This window comes from Anas platyrhynchos, chromosome 1, assembly GCF_047663525.1.
Source record: "Anas platyrhynchos isolate ZD024472 breed Pekin duck chromosome 1, IASCAAS_PekinDuck_T2T, whole genome shotgun sequence".
Taxonomy (NCBI): domain Eukaryota; kingdom Metazoa; phylum Chordata; class Aves; order Anseriformes; family Anatidae; genus Anas; species Anas platyrhynchos.
Genome location: NC_092587.1, coordinates 116,558,714 through 116,583,831, shown reverse-complemented (window position 1 = coordinate 116,583,831; position 25,118 = coordinate 116,558,714). Strand labels below are relative to the sequence as shown.

Genomic DNA, 25,118 nt, shown 5'->3' with positions numbered 1-25,118 from the left:
CAAGACAATTAGGTGGGCCCTAGTGACTTTATCTTCAGCATCACAATTCCCCATTTTATACACACCTCCGACAATTTTAGCAAGAGAAATTTAATATTTTTAAAATTCACGACAAAACTGCATTAACATGGACACTGTGAGTATCAATGAGGTCAGTAAGATAAATATATTTAAATAAACTATTATGGTTGAAAAATTCATTAAGAGACGGGGTTTACTTTATTAAATGCAACTTTATTGTTGCCATCTTTTCTTCATTTATTAAACAAACTGAATAGAATTCAGAACACGCTATTGAACAAAAGGTATAAAAGTCAACTAGAAGCAATAATCCTATTTTTATACAGCAACAAATCAAATGCACAGTATGCTTTTTTTGTTGTTTTTTTTGTTTGTTTGTTTGTTTTGTTTGTTTGTTTTTTTGTGGGTGGGTGGGTGGGTGGGTGATCGCAGGTGATTGGCTTTAAAATAAGCTAACTGCCTGAAAGGCAAAATTCCTTTACAATTCCAGCCGTAAGTCTGTGAAAGAGACTTTAAGGCAGCCCAACATCTTTATGATGCCGCATAATGTGCTGGTTCTTCTCTGAAGGCCTTCGGAAACCTTTCTTGCAATACTCACACCGGTGAGGGTAGTCTTTTGTATGAATGGAAATAACATGCCGTTTGAAGCCTGAGGCGTCTGTAGTGCTATACTCACAGTACTCACATTGATAAACCTTCCTGCCACTGTGTGTTTTCATGTGTTTTTTCAGCTCGTTTTGTTGCCTAAAGCCCTTTCTACATCTCTTGCACCTGAATGGAAGATCCTTTGTGTGAACTGAGAGTATGTGGCGACTCAGAATAAACGGATCTGCAATCTTAAAGTCACAATGTCTGCATTGGTGCAATTTTTTACCCTTGTGAGCTGCCACGTGTTTTTTCAGTTCCGAAGGCCTATGAAAGCCTTTATCACACATATCACACTTATGAGGATAGTCTTTCGTGTGGACTGAAATTATGTGTCGTTTCAGATCACTCGAGTTTGAGCTCTTATGGTCACAATGCAAACACTGATGTGTTTTACTTTCTTGATGCATAAGCGTATGCTGCTGTAGCTCTTTGGTATCTGTAAAAGTCTGGAAACAAATATCGCACTTGGACGACGTTTCCTTACTGTGTTTAGTCTTTACGTGAGTTTTCAAGTTAGAAGAGTCGGCCGATCGGTATTCACAATATTGGCACTGGTACGGTTTTTCACCAGTGTGGATGCGCATGTGCTTCTTGAGCTCCGACGGGTGACGAAATCCCTTGCCGCACTCCACGCAAATGTGAGGAAAGTTCTTGCTGTGGACAGCTAAAAGGTGATGATTCAGTAATCCTTGTTCTGCTGTCTCATAGTCGCAGAATTTGCACTTGTGCATTTTATTAACTCCTTTGTCCCTGTGCACCATCTTGTGTGTAAATAAAGCTCCCGCGTGAGAGAAGCTTTTCCCACACTCATCACGCTCAATAAGCTTTTCTGTTTTGTTGGTCAGCTTATGACTCTCCAAGTGGTTATGTAAACTTATTTTCTTATTCGTAGTGTAATCACAGTCTGTGCATCTGTATTTTTTCTTAGTAAGAAGGTGCTCCGGGTGGTTTTTCATGTGCCTTTTCAAGAAACCTCTAGACTTGAATTTCTTTCCACAAATCATGCAGGGGTAGACTGTCAATGGATGACCATCGGGGCCAATGATTATTGCTGGAAAACAAACAAACAAAAAACCATTTTCATCAATATTATACGTCAGTGAATTTTGTATTTCAACCTAACACTAAGCTGAATTGCTACATGAGATCAAGTCAGACACGTACACTACACAATGTAATAACCAAGCTTGTCAGTGGCCTAGGTAGAAAGAATGAAGAGAATTAGTATTTTCATTTACGATTATTATCACCAGAAAAAAGAAAATACTGATTTTAGATGGAGGCAACCAAAGCATCACCCAGCTGTTCTTCACCTCAAGTAATTCTACTTTGAACAATTCTGAGCTCACACATAAAATTCATGCAGAAACCTACGCCAGCACAAAGAATGCTTGTTGAGTATTATATAGTAAGCGTACCGCATCACCATCTTTGCCTTTCCATGAATCTGCAGATCAAGTTTGATTTGGCAGTTTATTCACCTATCGCTGACTACAATTCACATGTCCCCAAACTAACACCTCCTCCTTGTGCCATCTGTCACAGTTACAATCTGAAGAGCAGATTACAGTTACAGATCTGAAGAGCAGGCATCAATGAGAACACATTTCACACACAGACACCTCAAAGCCTTGGAACTTGTTTGCACTGATCCATCAGCCTGTTTTGTTTATCCTGAATTTGTCTAGGCATGCTAAAAAGCTCTCTTATCCAAAAATGTTTTAGGAGAACTGAGTAGGTAGCTGGAAACAGAAAAAGCAAACTTTAAAATTAAAATTTGCCAGGTTTACTAGTTCAGAGCTAGACAAAACAGAACTCCTACGGTTAAGTCATGATTTGGAAAGAAACTTTTAGTATAATTTAAAACAGGGCTATTAAAAAAAAATGGTGTGTTTTCAACTTTATCAGTCCAAATAAATCCTTCAGACCATAACACAGTAACAGCAGAAACCAAATAATGCCAAAACAGCGTATCTGTGCTTATGGATGCAAGCCAGAACGCTGGAGTGAACATCAGGACAATTTATTTCACAATTAAAAGGGCACAGAATTCACATTGGCTAATGTAAACATATAACATTCAGATTTTCTAGTTGAGCTGCTATAATGCAATATATTGTTCTGCGTAATTCAATAAAGACAAAAAGTTTTTTAAAAGTACTGTTACAGAGTGCTGTTTTATCTGTCTAACCTTACTTTTAAAAAAGTTATATTAACCAAACATTAAAATTAGTGTAGCAAGTCAAGTTTATCAGTTTTTAACCTTTTGCTATGACACTGGGGTTTTTCTTGTCCCTTGACATAGTTTCCCTAAGAAGCGAACAGCAAAAAACAACCCTAAACCCACAATCCACACCAACTATTTTTTTTTTTATTTTTTTACACACATCTATGATGTAGAAGTGTTGCCAACAAAGCAATCTGCAATTTCTATTTTTATTTTTTAAAGAAACTGCACACCCTCTCAGCACACCACATTTGTTTATGGGTAAGCACCTACATGAATGAGAACACAGACAGCCACTACTCACCTGTTTGATACTGCCTAGACTCAGGCCTCCTTTTCTTCTTTGGTTTTTGCTTAGCCAGTCTCCCAAGTCCAGCTGACTCATCTATGTGCAAAAGAGCACTTGCAGTGCCATTCCGACTTTCAATGCCATCACTATTATTACCTAACGAGATAAGTTAAAAAGTTACCCCCCTGTCATCACAGTGGAGATTATCTGAGCAACAAACTCTAGAATGATAATTAAAAAAACGATAAACAATTGCCTTGACATTTAATCAAACCATAACAACATATAGGATGAGTCGAAAAACCTGCCTTGTATGGAACTGATGATTTTGTTATAATTTCAAATAATTGATATTACGAACCCCGTAGCCTTGGCCTTGTAAAAGTAATTTACAGGAGTAGACAATTAATAGGAGTAAATGGCTTTCTATTTCACAACGAGTTTAAGTGCAACACTTTATCCATTCCTTCGACTGGTAATTGGGCCCAAAGCATTTAACATCAATAAACAAGAATGTCACAATATTTCTGGTGCCCGATGGTCTTCTCAGCCCTGAAATACATTCATGTGTGCTCTCATTCACTTCTGGGCATCTGAATTCACCTGACTGAAGCTCCTCACACCCCAGATTTCAAAACAGGAGCCGTGACCAATGAGTTCTTCTGAACAGCCCATAAACTTGCACACAAACACTATACACTGCGTACTATTTGCACACCTAAAATTTTAACACTAATTATTTCCTCTGGCAACAAAGAACATTCTTGGTATTGTCTAACACAAAGAAGGAAACAATCTTTACCCCACAGAGCTCTGTGTTTAATACACAAATGGTATCACAGGACATAAAACAAACACAACAATTCCAAGTAAATATATGCATATACTTGGGAAGGTACTTACTGGCAATTAGTTTAACATTAGTGGTTTAAGAGCCTAAGTAAATGTTAACAACAAATGTTGTGGACAAGTATTTACTTGAATCAACAGAAGACAACAGCTCCTAGTCAAAGAAGAGCACACAAACGAGACAGAAGACTCAAGTGGAAGACAGCGCAAGAAGCTCAATGGCTGTTCCCTTTGCAGAGTGCTGTGAATGAATATTCATGCTTGAATGTAAGGAGAGTCAGAGCCAGGAACAGACATGTGCAGAGCCTGGAGATTCTGACCTACGTGCTAGCTCAGGTGTTGAACAGTAAACATGGTGAGTGACACAAATGTTAAAAGGAAAAAGAAATTTCACATCTTACACAGAGCAGTTACAATTTGCAACAGATGCATGAAAAGTCCTCCTAAGTGTAACTCAGAACAGGCCTGAAACATTTTATAATACTGGAATAAAACTGCAGAACTTGCTGGAATATAAAGCCCAGTGGTGGAACGGGGCTTTGCTACATTACAGCAACAAAACACATTCAACATTTAGGATCCCACTTGTTATCAGCCTTTAATACCTCTTGAAGTGGAGGAGAGTTCTGAGAAGTGCAAATAACAAACCTCTGCCAAACTTTTGCCGTTATCATGCCCTCATTGCTTCATTACTTCTTCCATTCCCCACCATCCCTCATGCTGCATGGAAGGTTGCTTACTTCTGATGATACGAGCACTCTGCTGTTTCCCACATTCTTAAATTCCACTTGCGATTCTACCTCTTTGTTCTTAGTCGTCTGCTCCATTTTACCCTCCTTCTCCACAGTCACTGAACATTCTGTCTACAACTGTCCTCTTAATTTCATGTTGTGTTCCTACTCAGCCTGCCTTCTGTCCTTTCCCCTACACTGAAGCTCTGCTCACCTGTATATGGCCAAAGGTGAGGCTCTATCCAGCCCCTAAGCAATTCCTAACACGCGCTGCTCCTTGAGATCTTGCCCTCCCTTGACTTACACGTACGTCTATGATTTGAGACCCATGATGCATTCTCAGCACTTCCCTCTCCTTTGTTGACTGGCACCATTACCAAAATTCACATCATACAGACACATACCCTGGGTTTTGTCCCCCACTCCACTCTTTTTTCTGCTTCACTTACTCTGAGTGTGCTTAGAAGGAGGATGGCGGCAATACAGAAACATTTCTAAGATGAGATTTTGCTCTACCAGCTTATGTAGGGTTTGGAAACCAGTTGGTGCACCAGTTGGTGCCCAGATACTACTGCTCACGAAAAACAGCTCCGCATGCTAGAAATATTCTCAAGGTTCTTCTATAATTTTGAGATCTATCCCTCCAGCTTATTTTTCATTAATTAGTTATTTCCATCAGTGAAATCTCACATGTATACGTTCCTCCTAGAAAACACTTAAATCAAGCTAGAGGCCAGCGTTGCTTTTCACTGTTACACTGAATCCTACAGATTCCCATCTGCTTTTTTCTTTCCAAATAAAAATATTCAGCTCTATTCCCTAGCCAACTCTCTCTGTGTCCTGAAACTGTGAAGGACAAATGTACTTGAGATGCAATTTTTCAGCTGAATTCCTGTGTACTTCCCCTTCCACATCTTGACACTATGAAGGAAAATGCCTAGTAAAATAGCAATAAAAAGAAGCCAGCTTTACAGCTTCTCCCCTCTTCTCTTTTTTAATTTTAAGGCTCATTATGCCAAGAAACCATTCTTAAACGAGACGCACAAGCACAAAAAGCACTCTACCCTCCAAAAACAAAATCCAACATTTTGTTACAGTGTTGCCAGGAAGAAGTCTTTGAATGTTACCTACCATAAGCTGCTGCCCATGCTATGGGCATGAAAGTTTTAATTTCGTTGTCATCAATTTGCTGCTCATGGGCCACTGCTGCATCCTCCTCTCCTACGATCACTTCCATATAAACCTCATCAGCTATTTCCGCAACATCTAGGAAAAAAAGAAATCAGGAAAAAATTAGTAAGAACACTGCACTGCTGAAAGTGAAAATCCCCGTTCCCAAATGAAAGCCACCTACTTACTTAAATCTTCGTCTTCATGCTGAGAATCATTTACAGTCATGTAAACCATTTTCTCCCTTGGAATACGAATACTGCTATTTTGATCAAGTAAGCCAACTGCGTGATCATTCTCTGGCTCACTCTCGACAACATCTACCGTGCCCCCTAGTTAGGAAAACCAGAACAAAATATTTTAATACATTTTGTTCAAATTCTATTCTAAATTGCAAAAACCAAAAGGTTGCACATCTTGAACGTTTAGACCCACAGCTTCTTTCGGATGACTGGAGAATAAAACCACTATCTCTACTTTGGCAAGATTTCAAGTATCAGGTTGGAGTATTCTAAAATGAGCACGTCTTACCTAAATCATCTTCTCCAGGATCTGCTTTGAATATATAGACCTTGATGACTTCTGGACAAATGCCATCCACTTTACAAGAGCCACTTTCTGACTCTGCCTCCATGGTAATTTCAGCAGAACCCTCGTGTTCTATCTTACCGGCATCATCCACTACAAAAACAAGTTATTACAATTACCCAGTCATATACAGACAGACCCATGAAAGGCTTTATTACTTTATTACTCAAAGTTGGAAGCGGTTTGAAGTTACACTGTGATAAAGAACCTACCCATAAATACTTTTTTCATATCACTGACATGGCCAATAAACACATAAAACTCAAGCCGTATCTTCTAGTTAAGGGGGAAGTGCAGGAGTGCTGCAGTGATGTGACTAGAAGCACGAGCACCACACCAGGCAACACTAATAGGGAAACAGTGATCTGCAGCAAGATGGTGGTAGCAAGGAACAGCACGTTAGTACTTACTCTGCGGCATAATTTTACTTGTTCTCACTTTTAAGTGCTTTTCTCCTTCACATCTAACAATTATCTGCTGTTGACCCCTGTCTCTAATGCAAGTGGTACTATTCTCGCCAGGCCAACCTGGTTCCTTGCAAGGTGGTGTTATTAATGCTTTTTCCTACGGACTAGAGGGGAAACCCAGATGAAAAACCTCCACCTCTTCTCATCCACTCACAGCTCCAAAGCGCTGCTGTGATGTTGCAGCCCTGGCGAACCTCCTCAATTAATTGCTCACAGCACCCTTCCCAACAGGGACGTGCACTGGATTTTACAGTGTAGCCCATACATTCTCCTGACCATCACCTCCAATTTTGTTCTCTTCCTCTCAGAAGCGCTCTGACACCCAGCTTCAGTTGGGATTGCCACAACTTGCCTGGGCCTCCCACAGAAGCGTGGCTAACAGCCAGGTTTCTAAGGAGCACATTTCTGAGGTATAAGACACATTCTACGCAGGCACGTGCACACATACACACACACACACACCATCTGATTTTACCAAGCCTGGGTTTTCAAGACAAAATACTAAATACGCACTTGACTAAATCAATTCCAGTATTTCAAAACCTTTACAGAATCTTCCAACTCCAAAAGCTCCAGAATTTTCTCACAGTGATGAGATTATTTAGGAACTTGTAATGCAACAACACACTTTTGAAATCTGTCACTTGATTGTTCTTTCTTTGAGTTACTTTTGGAGGCTGGTGTGGCTCCATCAGAGCCACGTTTAACTTGGATTCATAAGAACGACGTGCCAAATGTATACTAAAGAGAAGTGTAAGAACTGTCCAGTAAGTACTGAAGCATTTTTGACTACCATGCCTAACACATACAAAATTAGTAATGCAGTATGCTCACTGTACTGGTACTCACTAAACTACCCTCATAACTACATCACAGCTTGTATAACTCAGTAACTCGGCAACTCTTCTATTTACGTGAGGATCTACCTAAAAATAAAATAAAATATGCAAGCTCAGAACATTATGACAATTGTTTTCCTGCCAGGAAGTCAATAAAGTAGCCTTTAAGTTAGATAAGCTAGCATGTGCTCTGTCTCGTGGCTGAAACGCAACCGTACTTAAGTATCGTTTCTCAACGAGGCATCATTATTCACAAAGAAATATGAATGACATTAAATGAATTCATGAACACTAAAATAAATTAGTCTCCCTCTCCTCATAAAAACGGCAGCAGAAAAAACTTGAATGTGCTTGTTCCAAGTTCACGATCAATGGCCGCTGCACAGAATGTCTGAAGGAGTACAATCCTTAGAGAAGGATTTTGTGGCGAGGGACAACGTAACATCCTGTAGCTGAACCCCAAAATATTTCAAAAGCAAAAGCCTCCAGATGTTATTTTGAGTTGCATTAACATAGCTCTACAGTACGCGTATTCAGTTATTGAGCAGACTTTCATACATTCTTTGGCACGGGCATGAAAGGCCAAACGTCACTGGAACAAAACGAAAACTTGCTCTGGTTCCTGCTCTAGGTGCGTGGAGTTGTTCTCCTTCAACTTGGCTGCTCCCAGCGTCACGCACGTGTACGTGGAAGGCTTTCAAATCAGCGCAGACTGACTTTACGCTGCTGAAGCCAAAGGGGAAGTCTGCCGCCAAGTTCAACTGATGCTGGAACAGGCTCAAGGAAGGAAAATTACGGCTGAAGCAATTAAAGACAAAACAAACCTACACGCACCATATGAAACGGGCTGGTTTCTTTCAACAAAAACCGAGTATGTATTGAAGTATCCATTGATAACATTCACACAACAGAAGAATTCCAGGTCTTAAAAATATGCTCCAGCCTTTGAAATAAGTTCTCCAAGATTCAAAGGCAACTTTTAAACAACACGATTTAAAAAATTCCTTATACAATTTCTGGTTTGTTTATCTCTGACTTCCCTCTATATCCAATTGTATTTTCAAAGTTAGTTTAAATACTCTTTAACAGCATAAGTTAAATACTCTTTGACTGATCAGTGTTTGAAACTGCAACTCTGGTGACGTTCAAAGTTTTCATTCAAATTCACAGCCCATCGAGGGATCCCGCAGAAACCCATCTCACCCATGCACAACTGGCATTTTCTTAAATTCTTCCTCTTGGAAACTACAAAACACACACAAAAAAAAACCACCCTGACCGACCTTCACAGTATTAGTTTAGCTTATAAGAGGCCATTACTTTTCAAGTACTAGGAAAAAAAAAATCAGACTAGCACTATTCCAATGTATTTGTCTGCATAGAAAAGAACCAACCCTATGTAACCATTCCTAATGAGAAAGGACACTGCTTAGTATCCTGTTTTTGCTACAGCAGCCTAAAAGCACGCTGTGTTCCCCAGGCAGACTGCTCAGTTATCTGCGATACAAACATTTCACTTGTACTTCACTTGATGGCAAAGAATTCCTGGTACACTAAAGACGTTATTTGTACTGGCGGGTTATTTCTTTAATGGCCAAGTAGGTTTCCTAACCTGTGGGAAAACAGAAATCTGTTCTATTTTGATTTTAATGCCATTCCCATTAGAGAGGGAATGCCCCTCAGGGTAGCAATCAGTGGAGCATTTCCTCAGTGTTTAACACCCATCCTTCTCATTCTGCTCTCCCCAGACCACACAAGGGACTGCTCTGAGACCAGCTCATTCCCAGACCAAGGGAACTCTCCTCTCCCTCCCCTCTCACGGTGACTGCCTGGGCAGTTTTGGCTGCACTAGCTGTTGGTGCCCTTCTGATGGTTGAGCAGAAGGCACAGCAACACGCTCTGCCTCACAGAAGGGAAAACGTGATTTCCTGCATCTTTAAGAACCTCCAGGGGAAAAGAGTGAGGTATTTACTTACGCTAAAAGAGCAAACAAAAGCATTTTGTTTTCCTGACTAAAAGTCTACTGTATGGCTGTAACAAAGGCACGAACATTACGGCTTTGCTGGTCAGATCCAACGTTTTCACCTTAATCATGTTATCCAAGGACGAGGACAGAGATGTTTCACCTAGACCTATGAAAAGACTATTATAATTATACCTCTTTGAGTAGCCCAGGTTTTGACTCCTGTAATGGAAAGTGTTAGTTCAGGTCCAACAAGGACAGACAAGTCTAACTCAGTCACAGTAAGGATACGGACACGGCACATCCCCTGTGTCTGGGAACATCACATAACTTCCTAAAACTCCAGCTTGAACTTTGCCAGGCTACCCTTCCCTCTCTCCAGACTCCACTTATCAAACCTCCTCTGTGCCTCACTGTTTTTACTTCAATTAAACACAAAAACACTGGAGTACAACTTCTTTGTTTTATGGGACTCGTTCATGCCAGAGAGTACACCTCATTTTGCCAAACTGAAAAAAAAATCAGACAAGCAAAAATCTCAGTTTCCATCATATGGCACCACTCTCCTTCATTAGCAAGTCCTGTTTTTTCCTGGTTTTGCTAAATATTAGCTAATCTCACCATTACCATTTCATTTAGGAGAAATGATTTTATGAGCCTTAGGATTTGCTACCCAACATTTGGGAACAGTGTGAGCCAGAACACAATTCATCATTTCCTGCCCAAAGGTTGTGGGCAATCCCCACCAACTGGCTTGTTATCGCTTACGTGAAAGAAGAGCCAATTTATCAAACCTCCTTCAAACCTTTTCAAGCTACTCATTAGTAGCAGTTTGCAGTCTCTGTTGAGTGAACAAATGCCCGCCTCAGCCCTGCTCCAAGTGTCCCAAGTCCACCACAGACCAAAAAAACAGAAGCTTGAGGGCAAAGACAAAGTATGCAAGAAAAAAGGAGAGTGTTTCAGATGACAAGCGATAATATAGGCTGAGCCAACAGTATCTTGAAAAAAAAAAAAAAGAAGCAAAGATATATAAACGTAGAAACTAAATTAAATCTGAACAGGAAAAGGAACATGAAACTACCGAGTGTCTTGAAGGAAAGTCCCAGAATGGAAGTCAAAGTGACGGTACTCACTGAAGAGACCAAACAGTGTGAAACCAGGGAGGCAGAAAGACAGTATTTAAGAAAGTAGGGATATATTAGTCATTTCAAAACAGGTATTTGCGGGATAAAACTACAGAAATGACCCTGTTTGAAAAAAGTCTGTGTAGGCTCCATACATCAGGAACAAAAATGCCAACATGTAAAGAAAGTCAAAAGATAGGAAGAAGAGAGCAAAAAGGTTTCGCCTGCTTTCCACAGAAGAGTACAGGCTGAGAAACCCATGGCCACAGAAAGAATGTGAGGTGTGATGGCCCGCCTTCCCAGCGACGAGATAAAAGATAAACCATCCCGAAGAACAGAGTCTAAGCCCCAGACTGGGAAGCAGCTCCGCGTGGCTGCTGTAACAGCAGACAGAAGTACGCTCCGACATCCGCCCCAGCAGCCACAGGAGCTTTGCCAGGACCGAGCATGAGCGCACAGGTTAAGATGGAAAAATCAAACGCCGTGTTGATTTTCCTTCCTTTGAAAAAACCACCTACTACCGAGGGCAACTGAACAACTGAGACAGTCAACAGGAAAGATCAATAAACACACGCACTGCTGATGCAAAAATAATGGAAATGAGTTCAGATGATCCTTTCCCCACAAGGAAGGGACTATTTGGGAAGCCTGCCTCTGCCTGACAGGAAGGCACCAGCCCCTGCCTTCGCAACCAGTAGAACTCGTTGCGCAGGCTGCGCACGCAGTAGGTGGCAACAGGGAACTTCCCTCTCCAACCAACTGCAGCACGCAATTTACCATTTTAAACACAAATAGCGAAGGCGCGCCTCTGGTAACAAAATGAATGTTTCAAATGCTGGCTTGTCCAAGGCCCTGGATCTAGAGAAAGTACTCTGCAAGACGGTCAGGGGGAGTTTGATGCTAAAGGAGGTACCACACTGCAGCAATGCATGTGCAGGAGCACGAGACTGAAAATGGAGACTCTTCCCTGCACAGCTGAACACTCACTTTCTCCTGTTTTCGGTCAGCTACCGCCTGCTGGCAGTGGCTACCACGTCTAAGAAGACCTCCTAGCTGGCCGGGCTTTTTAGGGATCATGCAAATGACAGCTTCAGTCCCCGTCCCTCTGCGAGAGGCTATGCTGGCGGTGGCTGAAGGGCTGCGTATCTGCCCGGCCCTCTCCCTTAAATTTATGCAGGCCACAGGTTGTGAAGGGATCCTGCCACAGCAGCCTCCGTGCTGCAGGATGCTAACCTGCAGGGGGAGGGTGAGCAGAGAAGCAGCAGCAGCATTTTAAAGAGCTACAGTCAAGGATAAGGAACAGGTTAAGGAGCACCAGCAGAGCCCTTACACAGTCAGGTCCCAATTCCATGGGTGGATTATCCACTCCGTTGCCTAACTATGCTGCAGGTGCTTGCAGGTGTTTGGGCTGCTTTCATCTGACCTAAGTGGGGACCAGAATGGCAAAGTTACAGAGGTACCAAGCTGCACAGAGAGCAGTTATTAGTCTGAAGAAATATCACCTCAGGGAGCAGCATCCCCGAGCCCTCCTCTCTCTATTCCACCTCAGTACGTTCCTGCTGCTGAGTTTTACAGTATTTTGCGTTACCCATATTATCGTGATATCCATATTTTGCATTATCCCATGTCATTGTTTTCCCAGATAATAGAGAATTAACTGTACCTCATATAAACTCAAAACATGGCTGCACAAGGTTACGCAAGGAACTCAAGAGATGATAAATTAAGAAATGCAGTGATCCTAGGTAAGGAGAAGCAACATTAAAATCCATAAGCACAGAATATAAAATTAAAACAAATTATCATACATTTCAAAAGAAGCGTCCAAAGCAAAAGAAAAACATGGGGAAAAAACAGGTAACTGAAGCAGAGCATAAAGTATGGCTCATCAATGGAGTCATTTAATGCTAGACAAAACTGAAGTGTCTGAAATGGCAATTAAACAAATCAGACTAACAAAGCTTTTCTATTTCTATGACAAACAAACGTTCAGCAGTGACACTCTGATGTTCCCAGGTGCTGCACCGAGTCAACATTACAATAGGTAACATACTTCAAATATGTAACACACTTAGAATAAGCTCCACTTCACACTAATGGATATCCTCAGTGGAAAAAGGACTGATAATATGCTGTGTTTTTTCCCCACCCTCCCTCTACTTTAAGCCTTCTGAAATAGGATTCAAATGGATTGTGCCACTGTTTCTAGGGAAGACTAAGATATTCACAATTGCTTCTCAGCTACAAGCAGCATCAGCTACTCTTTTTATTAGCAGCACACCTCTGTCCTTTACTTAATCAAGAAAAGAAGACATCTTAAAAAACAATATAGAAAAATATGCTGTTGTCTGTATTTATGCAGGGCATGAAGGGGAGAGCCTTCACAAAATACCAAGACAAAGACAACGAATTGTCATTTAGGCTTCCAAAAAACAATTTTTGGACTCCCTTTTCCATGAAGTAAGCGCTTGGTTTTCTTAATGGCTCGGCAGTAATTTTAGTAACCTGCATATAAATGCATTTTCATACAATGTCACGTTTATTTTCTTTCACTTCTTAGTAAGTATATGGCATTCACTTTACTGGAATCCTGCTCTGTTATTTATACGCCGCAAAATGCTACAGAAATAGCTTATAATCAGACATGCATCTGCCAGTAGTTCTCTCCATTAGCTTCACCAGAATTTTCAGCTGGTACACGTTCCTAAAGATACCCCCATCTGAGTACATTTGGGAGACTGGCACTCCAGTAAATATAGAAAACCTGTTTCTGGTTCTGTTGTAAGCCTTTGCCTGGATATTTCAAGCATCACCCAAACCCATATCATAAGAACTTTGATGGCTTTCCCCAGGCACTTACAAGAAATCATCAGGTAATCTTCACAGTTGCCCTTCTCATCTTGGTGTTCCACAGGGATCCCATTGGCATCAATCACTGCTTCTGATGCACAGTCTGCCACCAAGACTTCTTCAGAAACAACATCTGTTCCCAGAGTATCGGTGACAATATCTGTTTCTTCCACATTATCATGAACTACATGTTCTACGTGTCCAACTTCAGGTACATGCATTGACTCGCTCGTCAGTACATGTTCTGGTATTGACATTGCTTCTGCTGTTATGTCAGAAGCTAGAACATCATCTGGGACAGTGCAATGAGCCAAAGAGACCTCTTCAGCTACGTCTGTGTCCAGCACTTGTTCAGGAATAATGACAGTTTCAGATACGTCTGGCTCCTCCATAATATCTGGGCACTGAACATCCTCGATAACAACATCCTCAATGACATCTTGGATTACTACAGAATCTGGATCATCAGGAACAAAATTATGCACGGTTATATCTGAGTCGACTACATCTGAAACAAATACTGTTTCCTGTACTTCCACAACAATCTGATCTCCGTCCATATGTGCTGCATCAGCTCCTGAAAAACATAATCAAAACAACGTTTAAATCGTAGAACGAACTCACGTGAAGTGGTTAATATTGAAATTACGTCTATTTTACTTCAACTTTTACACTATGCAGCCGTTTAGCAAAGCCATCGTAAGAGCCCATAAGCAATTAAGACAGGCAGATAAACAGGAGCTGATAAAGCATGTTGTCAGTAGATACTAACATAACTAAGATGAACAACACAGCGAACAAAAGGCTACCAATTTTTAGGATCTCCCCCAATATCCAAACAACTTTTACTTCACAGAATGGTAGCTCATTTGTATTGTTCTGAGTAATGAAAACAGCTGGAAATCTGAGGTGACTACTCTATACAAAAAGCATCAATGTAGCATAGCACCTTGAAACAAAGGCAACATAAACGACAGTCCACAGCATCTCATGTGTACAGTCTTATCTACATATTATCTCCTGACAGACCTGTTGGATCAAAAAACGCATTTGGCTCATGTGGCTGCAATTCAAGCCCATCTTCATCCATGGCCTTTAACTCTCATCAGTCACAGTGTCTGTAGAAGGTAAAGAAGAAAGGTTATTTAACTCACAAGTATTATGCAGACAAGGTTGCCTCTGCCCTCACAATACTCATTGTAGGAAAAGCTGGAATTTGGGGCATATGGAGGTGAACAGAGGACACCTCTTGACTTGAAGATGGCCCAGAAATCACTCAGAGTAAACCCATTTGGGATTCGAGAAATACTATTCCAAATCACCAAACACCCATGGCCAAGTATGAGGAGCATAACCTCTGACTATCCCAGGCCACTTGTCAAAACACCATAAATACAGAAAGCACAGAAAAAGCTGATAAAGGGATATGGAAATGTGATTTCCTCACAAAGAAAAAAAAAAAAAAAAGACAAAGTCCAGGCAAGTTCACACTCAAGTCTTTTGGATGTCAGGGGATACATTGTTCTCAAATCAACAAAGCCTGAGAAGGTTAAACTAAGGGCAGGCAGCTAGCAATCTGAAACACGCATCACTTTTGATGCCCCTCTGCTCATCAACTCGGACAGTCAGGAGGAAGTTACTCCTATGCCACCTGAGGGATTGAAATCCTCAGTGCAAACTGGTTCCAGAATATAACACCACAGGTTTTTCAAATCTCATGATAGTGAATATTTAAAAAACACCAACCTCAAGACAAAGTACCTATTTGTTTTTATACTTGAAATATTCTCCAATTACCAAATTGCCAAGTTCTACCAAGTTTCTATGGACAGAATGTCAACTTTTCTTCAAAGCATGCAGGCTTTCAGTCGTCTCAACAGAAGAACCAAACGATACTACAAAGTCAAAATACCAAATAGGTCTGAAACCCCAATCTAGATCTTGCTGTTTGTGTAAAACTATTATCATTAGGATAAGGCAAACCCACTTGGGTACAATGGGGTCTAAGGTGGACTTGGACTAGTCCCTTGCGCTCAGGACAACGAGCTATTGAGTGCTGAACCAGCCAGAGGCAACAACAGCACACTGCTCAACGCTGCTGCCCGAGTTTCCGTACAAGCGGACGATGCGGATTTCAGCGTCTCTCCTTCCTCCGACCATTTCTCAGTGACAGAAATCTCCCCATGTCTTTGATGCCTTCATAAAAGGCCTAGAAAAAAAGATTAAGGTTCTGGCCAAGGCTTCCACAAGAATCATACCCTTTCCAAAACTGTGCCAACTGACGTCCGCATTGTGTTTTCATGGGGATCACTGCTACATACAACACAAAAACTACGCCAAGGCGCACAACTGTCACCTGTGGCAAGTATTTTCTAGACTTCACCGTTCTTCTAGCTCAACTTCTCAAAAGGTGACCACGAAATATAGCCAGATATCAAACTACCAGAAAAACAGCCACAGGACAATAATTTTCCAGGGATTTCCGTATTTGTGTGGCGTTCAGTTGGAAGGGCCTGGGGTACTACCAGGTCGCTGTGGTGTGCAGCTGGACATAAATCACCTTGCCATTATTCTGGATGTCAACCTTTTCTGTCAGAGGCACTCGCTATTATGAACAGGAGCATCTATTCATGCAGATGTTTTGTTTTTTTTAAGTATTAAGAGCAGAAAATAAGCATTTCTTAGCCTGAGATTTAAGATATAGCTTGACTGATGGCCATCAACTTCTGCCAGGCCAGAGAAACAAGAACAGAGTACGAAGGATGAATACAGTCATTTAAGCAAGAATTATTCATGCCCAACTTTGTTTACTTCTATCCGCTCAGCAGACGCCTTGTCAACCATTACAAATTTCTGTTCTAATCACGTTGTCTTTTGAGTTGTTGTCAGTGTTTAGCTTTCCTGTTACTCCAACTCCTCGCATCCCTGTACCTGTACGACATTCATTACCTTCTCACCCACTCGTTTAACCTTTCCAGCTTACAGCTACAGAACGCTCTCATCATTTACCTAACACCATGCTACTCCAAAGTGTGTAGCAAAGATTACACCAGAGTTTCACAGATTTTTTGGGAGAGACCGGGAGGCCTGACTGTGTGGAAACGCACTGCCCCTCTCCTCAGGCACACATCAGAAGCTAGCGCTCGCTGTCCAGGTTCCTGGGAAAAGCCAGGACGCTGTTTCTGCCTGTGCTTTTGAGGACTGCATTATCACACGTGTTGGCCCCGATCAGCTGGAACCCAACCAGCTTGAAGTGTCAGTTCACCACGAGCCACTGGAGGAACTGGCATTCGTTTTCTCTGTTTCCTGCTTTCATCACCCACCTGACCAGCACGCCACCACAAATTCCTACTTCTTATGATTCATGCATGCACTTTCTCTACCCTAACCTCTCCCCAAATTCCTCACTCTCCCTATTGCTGAGGCTCTCCCTCGTCTTCCTTTTGTCTCTCTCTTCCTCCGTGAGACCCGGAGGCTGCCACCACTACGCCCCAGCATCCAGCAGGAGCCCGCTGACACCATTTCTTCGCTGCTGCCCAGATTCCAGGCGCCAGCTGCTACAACCAGCAAGTCTCTGTGGTGCTCGTGGTGGTGCAACTTCACAAAGACGCTGCCACCAGCACAGACAGCCCAGCACACCTTCAACTGCGTATTCTGCATACCAGCGTGGTCTCTTCTGTATTAGCCAGCTCTTTTCACCTACGGGGGCATAATGTTATGCAAAGCGAAGGCTCGTGTTCTACAAAAAATGACTGGAGAAGCTTCCCAGGCAAGTGAGTTTTCAAGACTGAGTCTTTAGAAGGCGATGAATTTATGCTTTGGTACTTGTTCAAAACGAGGAAAAAAAATTCTGAATGAGTTTCTTCCAAAATAAGGTTTCTCAGTGAACTTTTGTACCCTGTTCCTGCCAAAAAAAATCACGTACACAAAGCTCTACACATGTGCAGAGCCGTAAAACTGCTCCACTAGGGCACAGACCCCCTCCCTCATGCAGCAATGTAATTAGGGAAGAAGACCAAAAGAGGCAGGCACTTAAAACACAATTTAAGTAAACCATTTAAATTGATAAAGGTGCCTAAATCAAACTCTGCAGCCTAAAAAAGCATTAGGGCATTTTTCTGTGGATGGAGAAAAATAATCTTTAAACATTTCCTGAAAGCATTTCAGGGTTTGAACTTTCTAAGCAGCAGATGAGAAAACACTGCATCTCTTCCTGCTTGCTCTTCTGATCAGTGGACCAGCACAGCGGCCCCAGATTCAGCCACACAAAGGAAGTTATGCCCAGTGGCTCTGCACCAGCCGGCAGCTCTGCGATGAAGCCACTCTTCTGCGACACAACAAACACCAAAGCTTCTCACAAAACGTCTTTGTGATAGCTGTCGTGATAACCTTGTGATATCACAGAGCCTGAGAAGCAATAGCAGCAGTTCGTCTTCCTGCAAGACTTGAAGAAGGGCAGAACCTCCCCTCGGTTCTTCCAAAATGTTCTAGTGGGCACTTACCTCAGGAGCTGGTTCTGGCAGTGAAGCAATTTCCAGTTCTCGTTTGGGAACCAAAACTCTTGAAGAGGAGCAGGTGCCCAGAAGGACTACATTTATTCCTTTCTCAATGGCCAAACCTACATGGCTCTTTGTTTGAATCGCTGTAATTGGGGAACTGCTCCTCTAACTACCACTAGAATGGGAAAAGCCCAGGCACCTGTCCCCTCAGTTTCTTATCTCTGCAAAGACCTAAACACCTACATCTTTTGCTTGGTTTGGGTCTGTCAGCTTCACGTGGATTTAAAATTAATACAACCCTGAAATACACCCAATGCAATTGGCAAAGGTAGCTCTTACAAATTGATTTTTATGTATTTGTTCAGGGACTTGGCTGGTTGTGATTTCATGAATGTCAAGGCAATATTTTAAGTGGAAGGACAAATACGTACATATATATATATATATATATATATATATATATATGTACGTATTTGTGGAAGAAACAGTATTAAGCCATTAGGAGTAACAGAGCAACCTCCCAAAATAAAATAGGGTATTTTCCATAAATCTGATCTTGAGTACAATCAGTCAAGAAAAGCAATGCAGACATTGGAAACGGTCTTGCCACACAAATATCCTTGACTTACTAGGCCTGGCAAGGTAATCAAGATGAAATGAGAAGAAACGGATGAGCATTTTAAAGAGAGAGCAACTTTAAAAATAGTTACTTAAGAGAAGGATCTTTAATACGCCACAGAAATTATCACTTTTTCCGCTTTCTCACAAAAAAAAAAAGGGGGAAAAATGAAATGAAAAGAGGGGAAACCTCAGAAAAGCCATGCTTTTGATAAAGAAATACATTCCCCCTGCCTAAAGAAAGAACAGTGTGTGTGTTTGTTTGCAAACAGAGGCATAAAACAAAAGCAGCGTAAAATAAAAACAGCGAAATTTCCCATTTTCGCCCAGCAGCCCCGGCCCCTACCTCCACTAAAACCACCGAAGAGCAGGGCCGCGGCAGAGCCCCCCGTCATGCCTTGCTGCACCACAGCGAGCACTGCAGCACGCCTCCTACGTCCCGAGCGGGCTGGAGCCTCGAGCGAGCCGAAGCTTTGTGGCGGCTGCCAGCGAGGCTGCTGCGGGTTCAGCCCACACCAGGGCTGCAGTGTCACAACTCTCCCTGCATGACCCACTTCTGGGCACCCGCGCACGCTGCTCCCAGTCACACGCGCGTGCAAGGTTAAAAATCGTCCTCCTGCAGCGCCCGGCCCTCGTCTTGGAGATGACCCCCAGCACCGCCGGGCGAACAGGTTGGAAGAATAAAAACGAGGTTACAAAGGCGAGGGTGCAATCAGTGAGCCGTTTATTTCTTTACGCGCCCCCCCCCCTGCGCGGTGGCAGGAGGCGCAGCGCCGCTGCCGGGGGTTTCACTGCGATTTGGGGGAGAGCGGTGAAAAATGAAAAATACCAAGTCTTTTTTGTTTGTTTGTTTTTTGTTTTTTTGTTTTGTTTTTTTTTTTCCTCTCTCTCTTTGTTGTAGTTCAGTGCCGTGGGCATTCGTGGAAACTGGTTAGAGAAATAAATAAATAAATAAATAATAATAATAATTAAAAAAAAAAAGAAAAGAGGCCTCCTCTCGGGGTGTTTCGCAGAGCTGTCGGGCTGTTGTTAGGCGGCGCCTAAGCTACGGCCGGGCAGCAGCGGGGCGAGGGCGCAGCCCCCAGGGGGGCTGGGGGGCAGCGGGCTCCCGGGGGTGCTCCTGAGGCGGCTCCTCAGGGGCCGGGGGCCGCCACCTCCCTGCCTGCCTCCCTCCCTGCCGCCCTCCCCCGGCTCCCGGAGCAGCCCCGGCGGCGCAGCGCGGGGCCGGCCGGCAGCGAGGAGGCGGCGGCGGGGGCCCGTGTCCGCGCAGCCCGGCGGCAGAGCGGGGCCAGGGGCTCCCCCCTCCGGCCCGGCCCGGCCTGCGCCAGGCGCGGGCGGCGGGCGCGATTAATTCAAGATGGCGCCCGGCGCCCTCCGCCTCCCCCCCCCCGCGCGGCCGCCATTTTGTCTCCTCCTCCAGCCGCTCTCCGAGCCCCCCGCGGCCGGGCCCGGGCCCCGCCGCCCGCCTCGCCCGCCTCCCCCCGGCCCCGCCGCAGCCCCCCCCCCGCCGCCGCCGCCTCCGCCGCCGCCCCCCCCGCTCCCGGCGGCCGGCGCTCGGCGGCTGGGCCCCTGCGGCCCGCCCGGTCGGCGGAGCCGCGTCGCGGCCTAGCTGCGGCCTCCTCGGGGCCTGCGCCGCGGCCTGCTGCGGGCAGGGGGAGGCCCGGGCCGGGCCGGGCGGCGGGGCCGCGCCGCGGGCTGCTTACCGTGCGGGTGGCGGGCGGCGGCGCGGGGCGCGGCGCGGCCTCTGTCGGCGCGGCGGGGCCGAGCGCGGCGGCGGCGGCGGCAGCAGCGGCGGCGGCGGCGGCTGCGGCGGGGCGGGCGGGCGGGAGGGGAGGGAGGGGCCGAGCTCGGAGCTGAGTGGAAGCGGCCAAGCTCCCCGGGCCGGGCCGGGCCCGCCGTCAGCACGTCACGTCACTGCCCGAGAGAGAGACCCAGGAAAAGGAAGGCGGCGGCGGCAGGGAGGCAGGAGGCAGGCGGCAGGCAGGGCAGGGAGGCAGCCGCACGCCGCCGCCTCGCCGGGGCCGCCCGCCGGGGACGGGGCCGCCGGGCGGGCCGGGGGCCTCGGCCGGGCGAGGCGGGGGGGGGGCGGCGAGGCGAGGCCGGGCCGGGCCGGGCCAGGACAGGACAGGCGGCCCCGCTCCGCTCCGCGCCCCGCGGCTCCTCCCGACGCCGCCGCGGCGAGCCCCGAGCCCCCCGAGCCCAGCCGCGGCCCCCGGCACCCCGCCGCCCGCCCTCCGGCCCGGCCCGGCCCGGCCCCTCCATGGCGGGCCTCCCGCGGCCGGCAGGCCCCGGCCCGGCCCGGCCCGGCCCGGCGCTGTGGTGCGGGCCCGGGGGCTGCGGGTGCCCGGCGAGAAGCCGCGGGGGGGACGGGGCCGCGGGCACGGGGGGCTCAGGGCAAGGGGGGAGCCCCAGGGCCTGCAGGCCGCCGCTCCCCCTGGCAGCACCCCCGCCATTAGCTACAGCAGAAAGACAACTACAGCAGCAGGAGCAGCGGGGCCGGGGGTAACACAGCACAAAGCGGCCCGAGCCCCACGTTTGCGGCTCGGAGCAGCGGTTCCCGCACGCCTGGCGGGGCCGGCGCTGCCCCCAGGGCCGCTGGCGCTTATGTAAGAGGCCGCCATGGCGCCCCGGCCCGCCCGGCGCCGCTCCTGCCGAGCAAACAAACAAAAAAAAAAGCGAATAAAATAAAGGGGGGGGGGAGGTCTGCTCGCATAGACTGCACAGAACTGGGGAGAAGGAGGTACTGGCACATCCAGCGCGCTTGGCTGGCAGTGCCTCCTGCTCCTCGCCCCAAAACTTAACCCCATTTCATTTTATTTTTTTAAAGAAAATAATCACTGTTGACCCACAAAAGATGCAGCCTAAAGCGTTGAAGGCACCAGAAATCACGTACCATGAGCAACCTCATGGCGATGAGTAGGTACATCCAACGCGGTTGGAGTTCTCACCTAGTTGTGGGGTCAGGGCTCGAAGGGACTGCTTCTTGAGCTGTGTTAGCCATTTAAGTAAACTGGAAGTAAACGGACTGTTGCACTTATCAACGCAGGCCAATGTCACTTATCTGGCCCTGAACAGCACCCGTGCAGTGTTTATGCTGAGAATGAGCCTTGGGGTTCAGTTTTGACTCAGCTGCAATTTTACACACTAGTTTCCCATCTTAACACACAAGTTTAAAAAGTAATTTGGTCGATTCTTGTGAAACGCTTATAGTTTATTTTGGTGTACTATATGATAAACGTGTACCCTGAACTGTGCAAATTTTGACCATGATACTTCAAAAGTTAATCTATTTTATTTCGTTTTATGAAGGTCGTAGTTAAACTACTGTAGAATCAGCCCAAGCTGTACTGCAGGAGGGGGTCCTAAAATATTTACCTTAAAAGCAGTTATTAATCTTGACCATAACTATGATATTACTATAAAATAAGTTAATATTCTTGTTAGAATGGAAGAAGCCAAAGGAACAAGAGCAGAAAAAAATACCTTAATTCATAATCAACAGCAAGGTAGATCTCGTATAGAAAAGTGAAAAAAATATGTTCAAATTGCTGTTTTTCCTTACGCGTTGGTGAGTTCCTTGGCTGGAACATGCCTCTGATCGTTCATATTATGCAATGCTTTCACAGGAGCTAGGCCACTGAAGTGCTTACAGGACTGGAGCATCTGATACATGAGGAAAGTCAAAGAGCTGAGGCTGCTCAGAAGGAATGGCTGGAGAAAAGGAGACTCAGGGGGATGTTATGCTTATATAGAAGTCCCTGATGAGGGGAGTAAAGACGAGGGAGCCAGTCATGAAGTAGCATTCAGTGACACGAGGAGAGTCAGTGGCACAAATTGAAATACTGGAAATTCGATTTAAGCATGAAAAGAAAAATGGCTGTGAGGTTGAGGTTGATCAGACAGTGGAACAGGTTGCTCAGAGAGACTGTGAGTTCTCCATCTTTGGAGATGCTCAGAACCTAACCGGACACAGCCACGAGCAACCTGCTGTATCTGACCCTGTGCTGAGTAGGAGTTGGACCAGAAGATCTGCAGAATACCTTCCAGCTTCAGTGATTCTGTGTTTTTAAGGAGTTTTTCCAACAAGTTTAAAGTGTTTATAATGAACAGCACGGTACACTGTAAGCTTTTTGGTTCCGATTAATTAAATCAGTCATTCACATGTGGAACGGAAGTCCTGAATACACAGAGCATTACCCTTGAAAACGCAGCACGTCCATGTGTTAGGTCACTGCAAGGAGAGACATCAGGAGAGCCATAATGTCGTTGAAAGGCGTATGCCCAGATGTTCTGTGAAAGTCTGACTCAACTTCTTGTCTGGTCGCTGTTGGTCATTTACCCTGCCTGCATATAACCACTGCACTTTTATCCCCTAGTTCCCTGCTGCTCAGGAGCCAGATACCAACAGCTTTTGAGTTAAGGAGAAACAATTTGTCTCAATACGGCCATGATCTAAGTGTTATCCCCAACCACGAACGTTTCTGACGCCGACCAATAGGCCACAAACACCCTGCTATGGTCAGGAAGAGGGGAACTCCCATCTGCTGAGCTGCCAGAAAGGAAGCCATGTTTACAACTGATACTCACAGACATTTCTGCTCTCACATCTAGCAGGGGAGTCCAAGGGCAGAACACGCTTGAAAACTGCAGATAAAATAAATGTACTTGCACCACCTTGTAGAAACACAGGTTCACGTGTTTGCAGAAATGTTTTTGTGACTTGCACTTTTTGGCGTAGAGTACACAAATGGTAAAAGAAAAAAATACATTGTAAGCAATAGGATTTCAGACCTTAATTAGAGATTAGTTGAGGTCAGATTTAATACAGAGACAGAATATAGCTTGCGTGTAAGGTTTCATAGCTTAATTGTTCCACAGTCCTGTGAAGAGAGCCCTTCTGATACTAGTTTTACCTGTGGTCCAGTGTTTTTTGTTGTTGTTGTTGTTTTGGTTTGTTTTGTTTGTTTGTTTTTCCCCTGGACCTTGTCCTAGTGTCTGTCCCTCAGCAGTAGGTAACCTTGCTGTATCCGACTTCATCCTCACAAGAGCAAACTGAGCCCGTGGCTTTTGCTGAAATGTCCTGCTAAATTCTACTCAAATTCAGCCGTCACTGGGTTAGATCCAAAGATACATGCTAGTAATTTCTTACTTGGCATTGGTTATCAAGGTTCCATCTAAGTTTTCTTAGAAAGAGTCAATCTGTATAATACCAGCTGTGTGTGTCCCTCAAGTCAGGAAGACCTGGTGTGGCTGTAGGTCAGAATGGCTAATAATGTTTGCATCTGTCTTTCTGATAATTTATATGCAAACAAATTCTAAAAATTAAGAAAAAGCCATTTTCAGTCTCAGTTCCTTCCTATTTAATGTCTTAATTAGCACCCTTCCTGCTTATCGCCAGCATGCATAGCAAACACACGTGTGCCAAGTAACACTGCCAAATTGCTGAAGCTCTAGCTCCTCCATTGCTAACTGCTCTAGGTTGTAGAAATGGGATGCTAAGTTGAGAGTCATCAGCTCTGTGTTGGCTGTTTTGTAGGACTTTCCACATAGATCTGTTCGCTTCTCGATCTACAGCCGTACTGAGTAATTTTACTGGACAGTTGTATCATCATGTTTCCTTTAACAGGAGCAGTTTTTCAACCTGGACAAACCTGTCAGCTGGTGACAAGTGGTCACTGAGTTAAATAAAATACTATACAGTTAAAATTCTCAGTGTTTTGACATGATATGTTCAAGTTTTTTTCCTATGCAGCCACAGTGAGAGAGAGAAATCAGAGGCTGGGTAAGAAGGGAATGGGTGAGGGCGGTTCCAGTTTCTCCCAGAATAGTTAATATGTATTCACCAAAAAATTACAGATAAGTTTTCTGTTGTCCTGCTTCCATTTGAAGCTGCTTCATAAAAAGGAAGTACAGTTGTCTTATCCAAGCGTCTAAACTGTCACACATTTTTCTATTTTAGTTACTAATAGCATTGCTTATGCTTCATTACTTACCTGCAATTATTTGATTAAAAAGAAGCAACTAAGGAGGATTAAGAAGATTGCTCACAGCAGTAGTAAAAAGGTTTACTTCATAATTATGGTAGTTGCTAACGTACCGAAAGAAAGAATTGGGAAAAAAACAAAAAAACATTTTCATTTTAGCTGGCTGTGGTCCACCTCTGAAACTAAGTGCATACCTATTAGAATCATGGAACAGCTCGGGTTGGAGGGACCGTAAAGATCACCTGGCTCCA

At 44.7% G+C, this 25,118-nt stretch overlaps 1 protein-coding gene and 1 long non-coding RNA gene across 5 annotated transcripts; one reads left to right on the top strand and one right to left on the bottom strand.

Annotated features, from left to right (window-relative positions):
• Window positions 1-427: 427 nt before the first annotated feature.
• ZFX (zinc finger protein X-linked) lies at window positions 428-21,801 on the bottom strand. 3 transcript variants are annotated; one of them, XM_005010754.6, is made up of 8 exons: window positions 21,777-21,801; window positions 14,796-14,884; window positions 13,777-14,343; window positions 6,467-6,616; window positions 6,124-6,267; window positions 5,897-6,031; window positions 3,201-3,341; window positions 428-1,720 (listed from the first exon to the last, which is right to left on the bottom strand). In XM_005010754.6, the coding sequence occupies exons 2-8, from the start codon at window positions 14,854-14,856 to the stop codon at window positions 534-536; spliced, it is 2,385 nt and encodes a 794-aa protein (XP_005010811.1). In that variant the 5' UTR covers window positions 14,857-14,884; window positions 21,777-21,801; the 3' UTR covers window positions 428-533. The 3 variants fall into 3 exon arrangements, with proteins under 3 accessions (XP_005010811.1, XP_027304847.1, XP_071883444.1); XM_027449046.3 differs by lacking the exon at window positions 21,777-21,801 and adding an exon at window positions 20,587-20,723; XM_072027343.1 differs by lacking the exon at window positions 21,777-21,801 and adding an exon at window positions 19,230-19,739.
• LOC139999378 (uncharacterized) lies at window positions 20,720-23,567 on the top strand. 2 transcript variants are annotated; one of them, XR_011804772.1, is made up of 3 exons: window positions 20,720-20,852; window positions 21,711-21,799; window positions 22,510-23,567. It is a non-coding gene; the product is annotated as an uncharacterized lncRNA (long non-coding RNA). The 2 variants fall into 2 exon arrangements; XR_011804771.1 differs by lacking the exon at window positions 20,720-20,852 and having other exon boundaries at window positions 20,903-21,799.
• The last annotated feature ends 1,551 nt before the right edge of the window (window positions 23,568-25,118 follow it).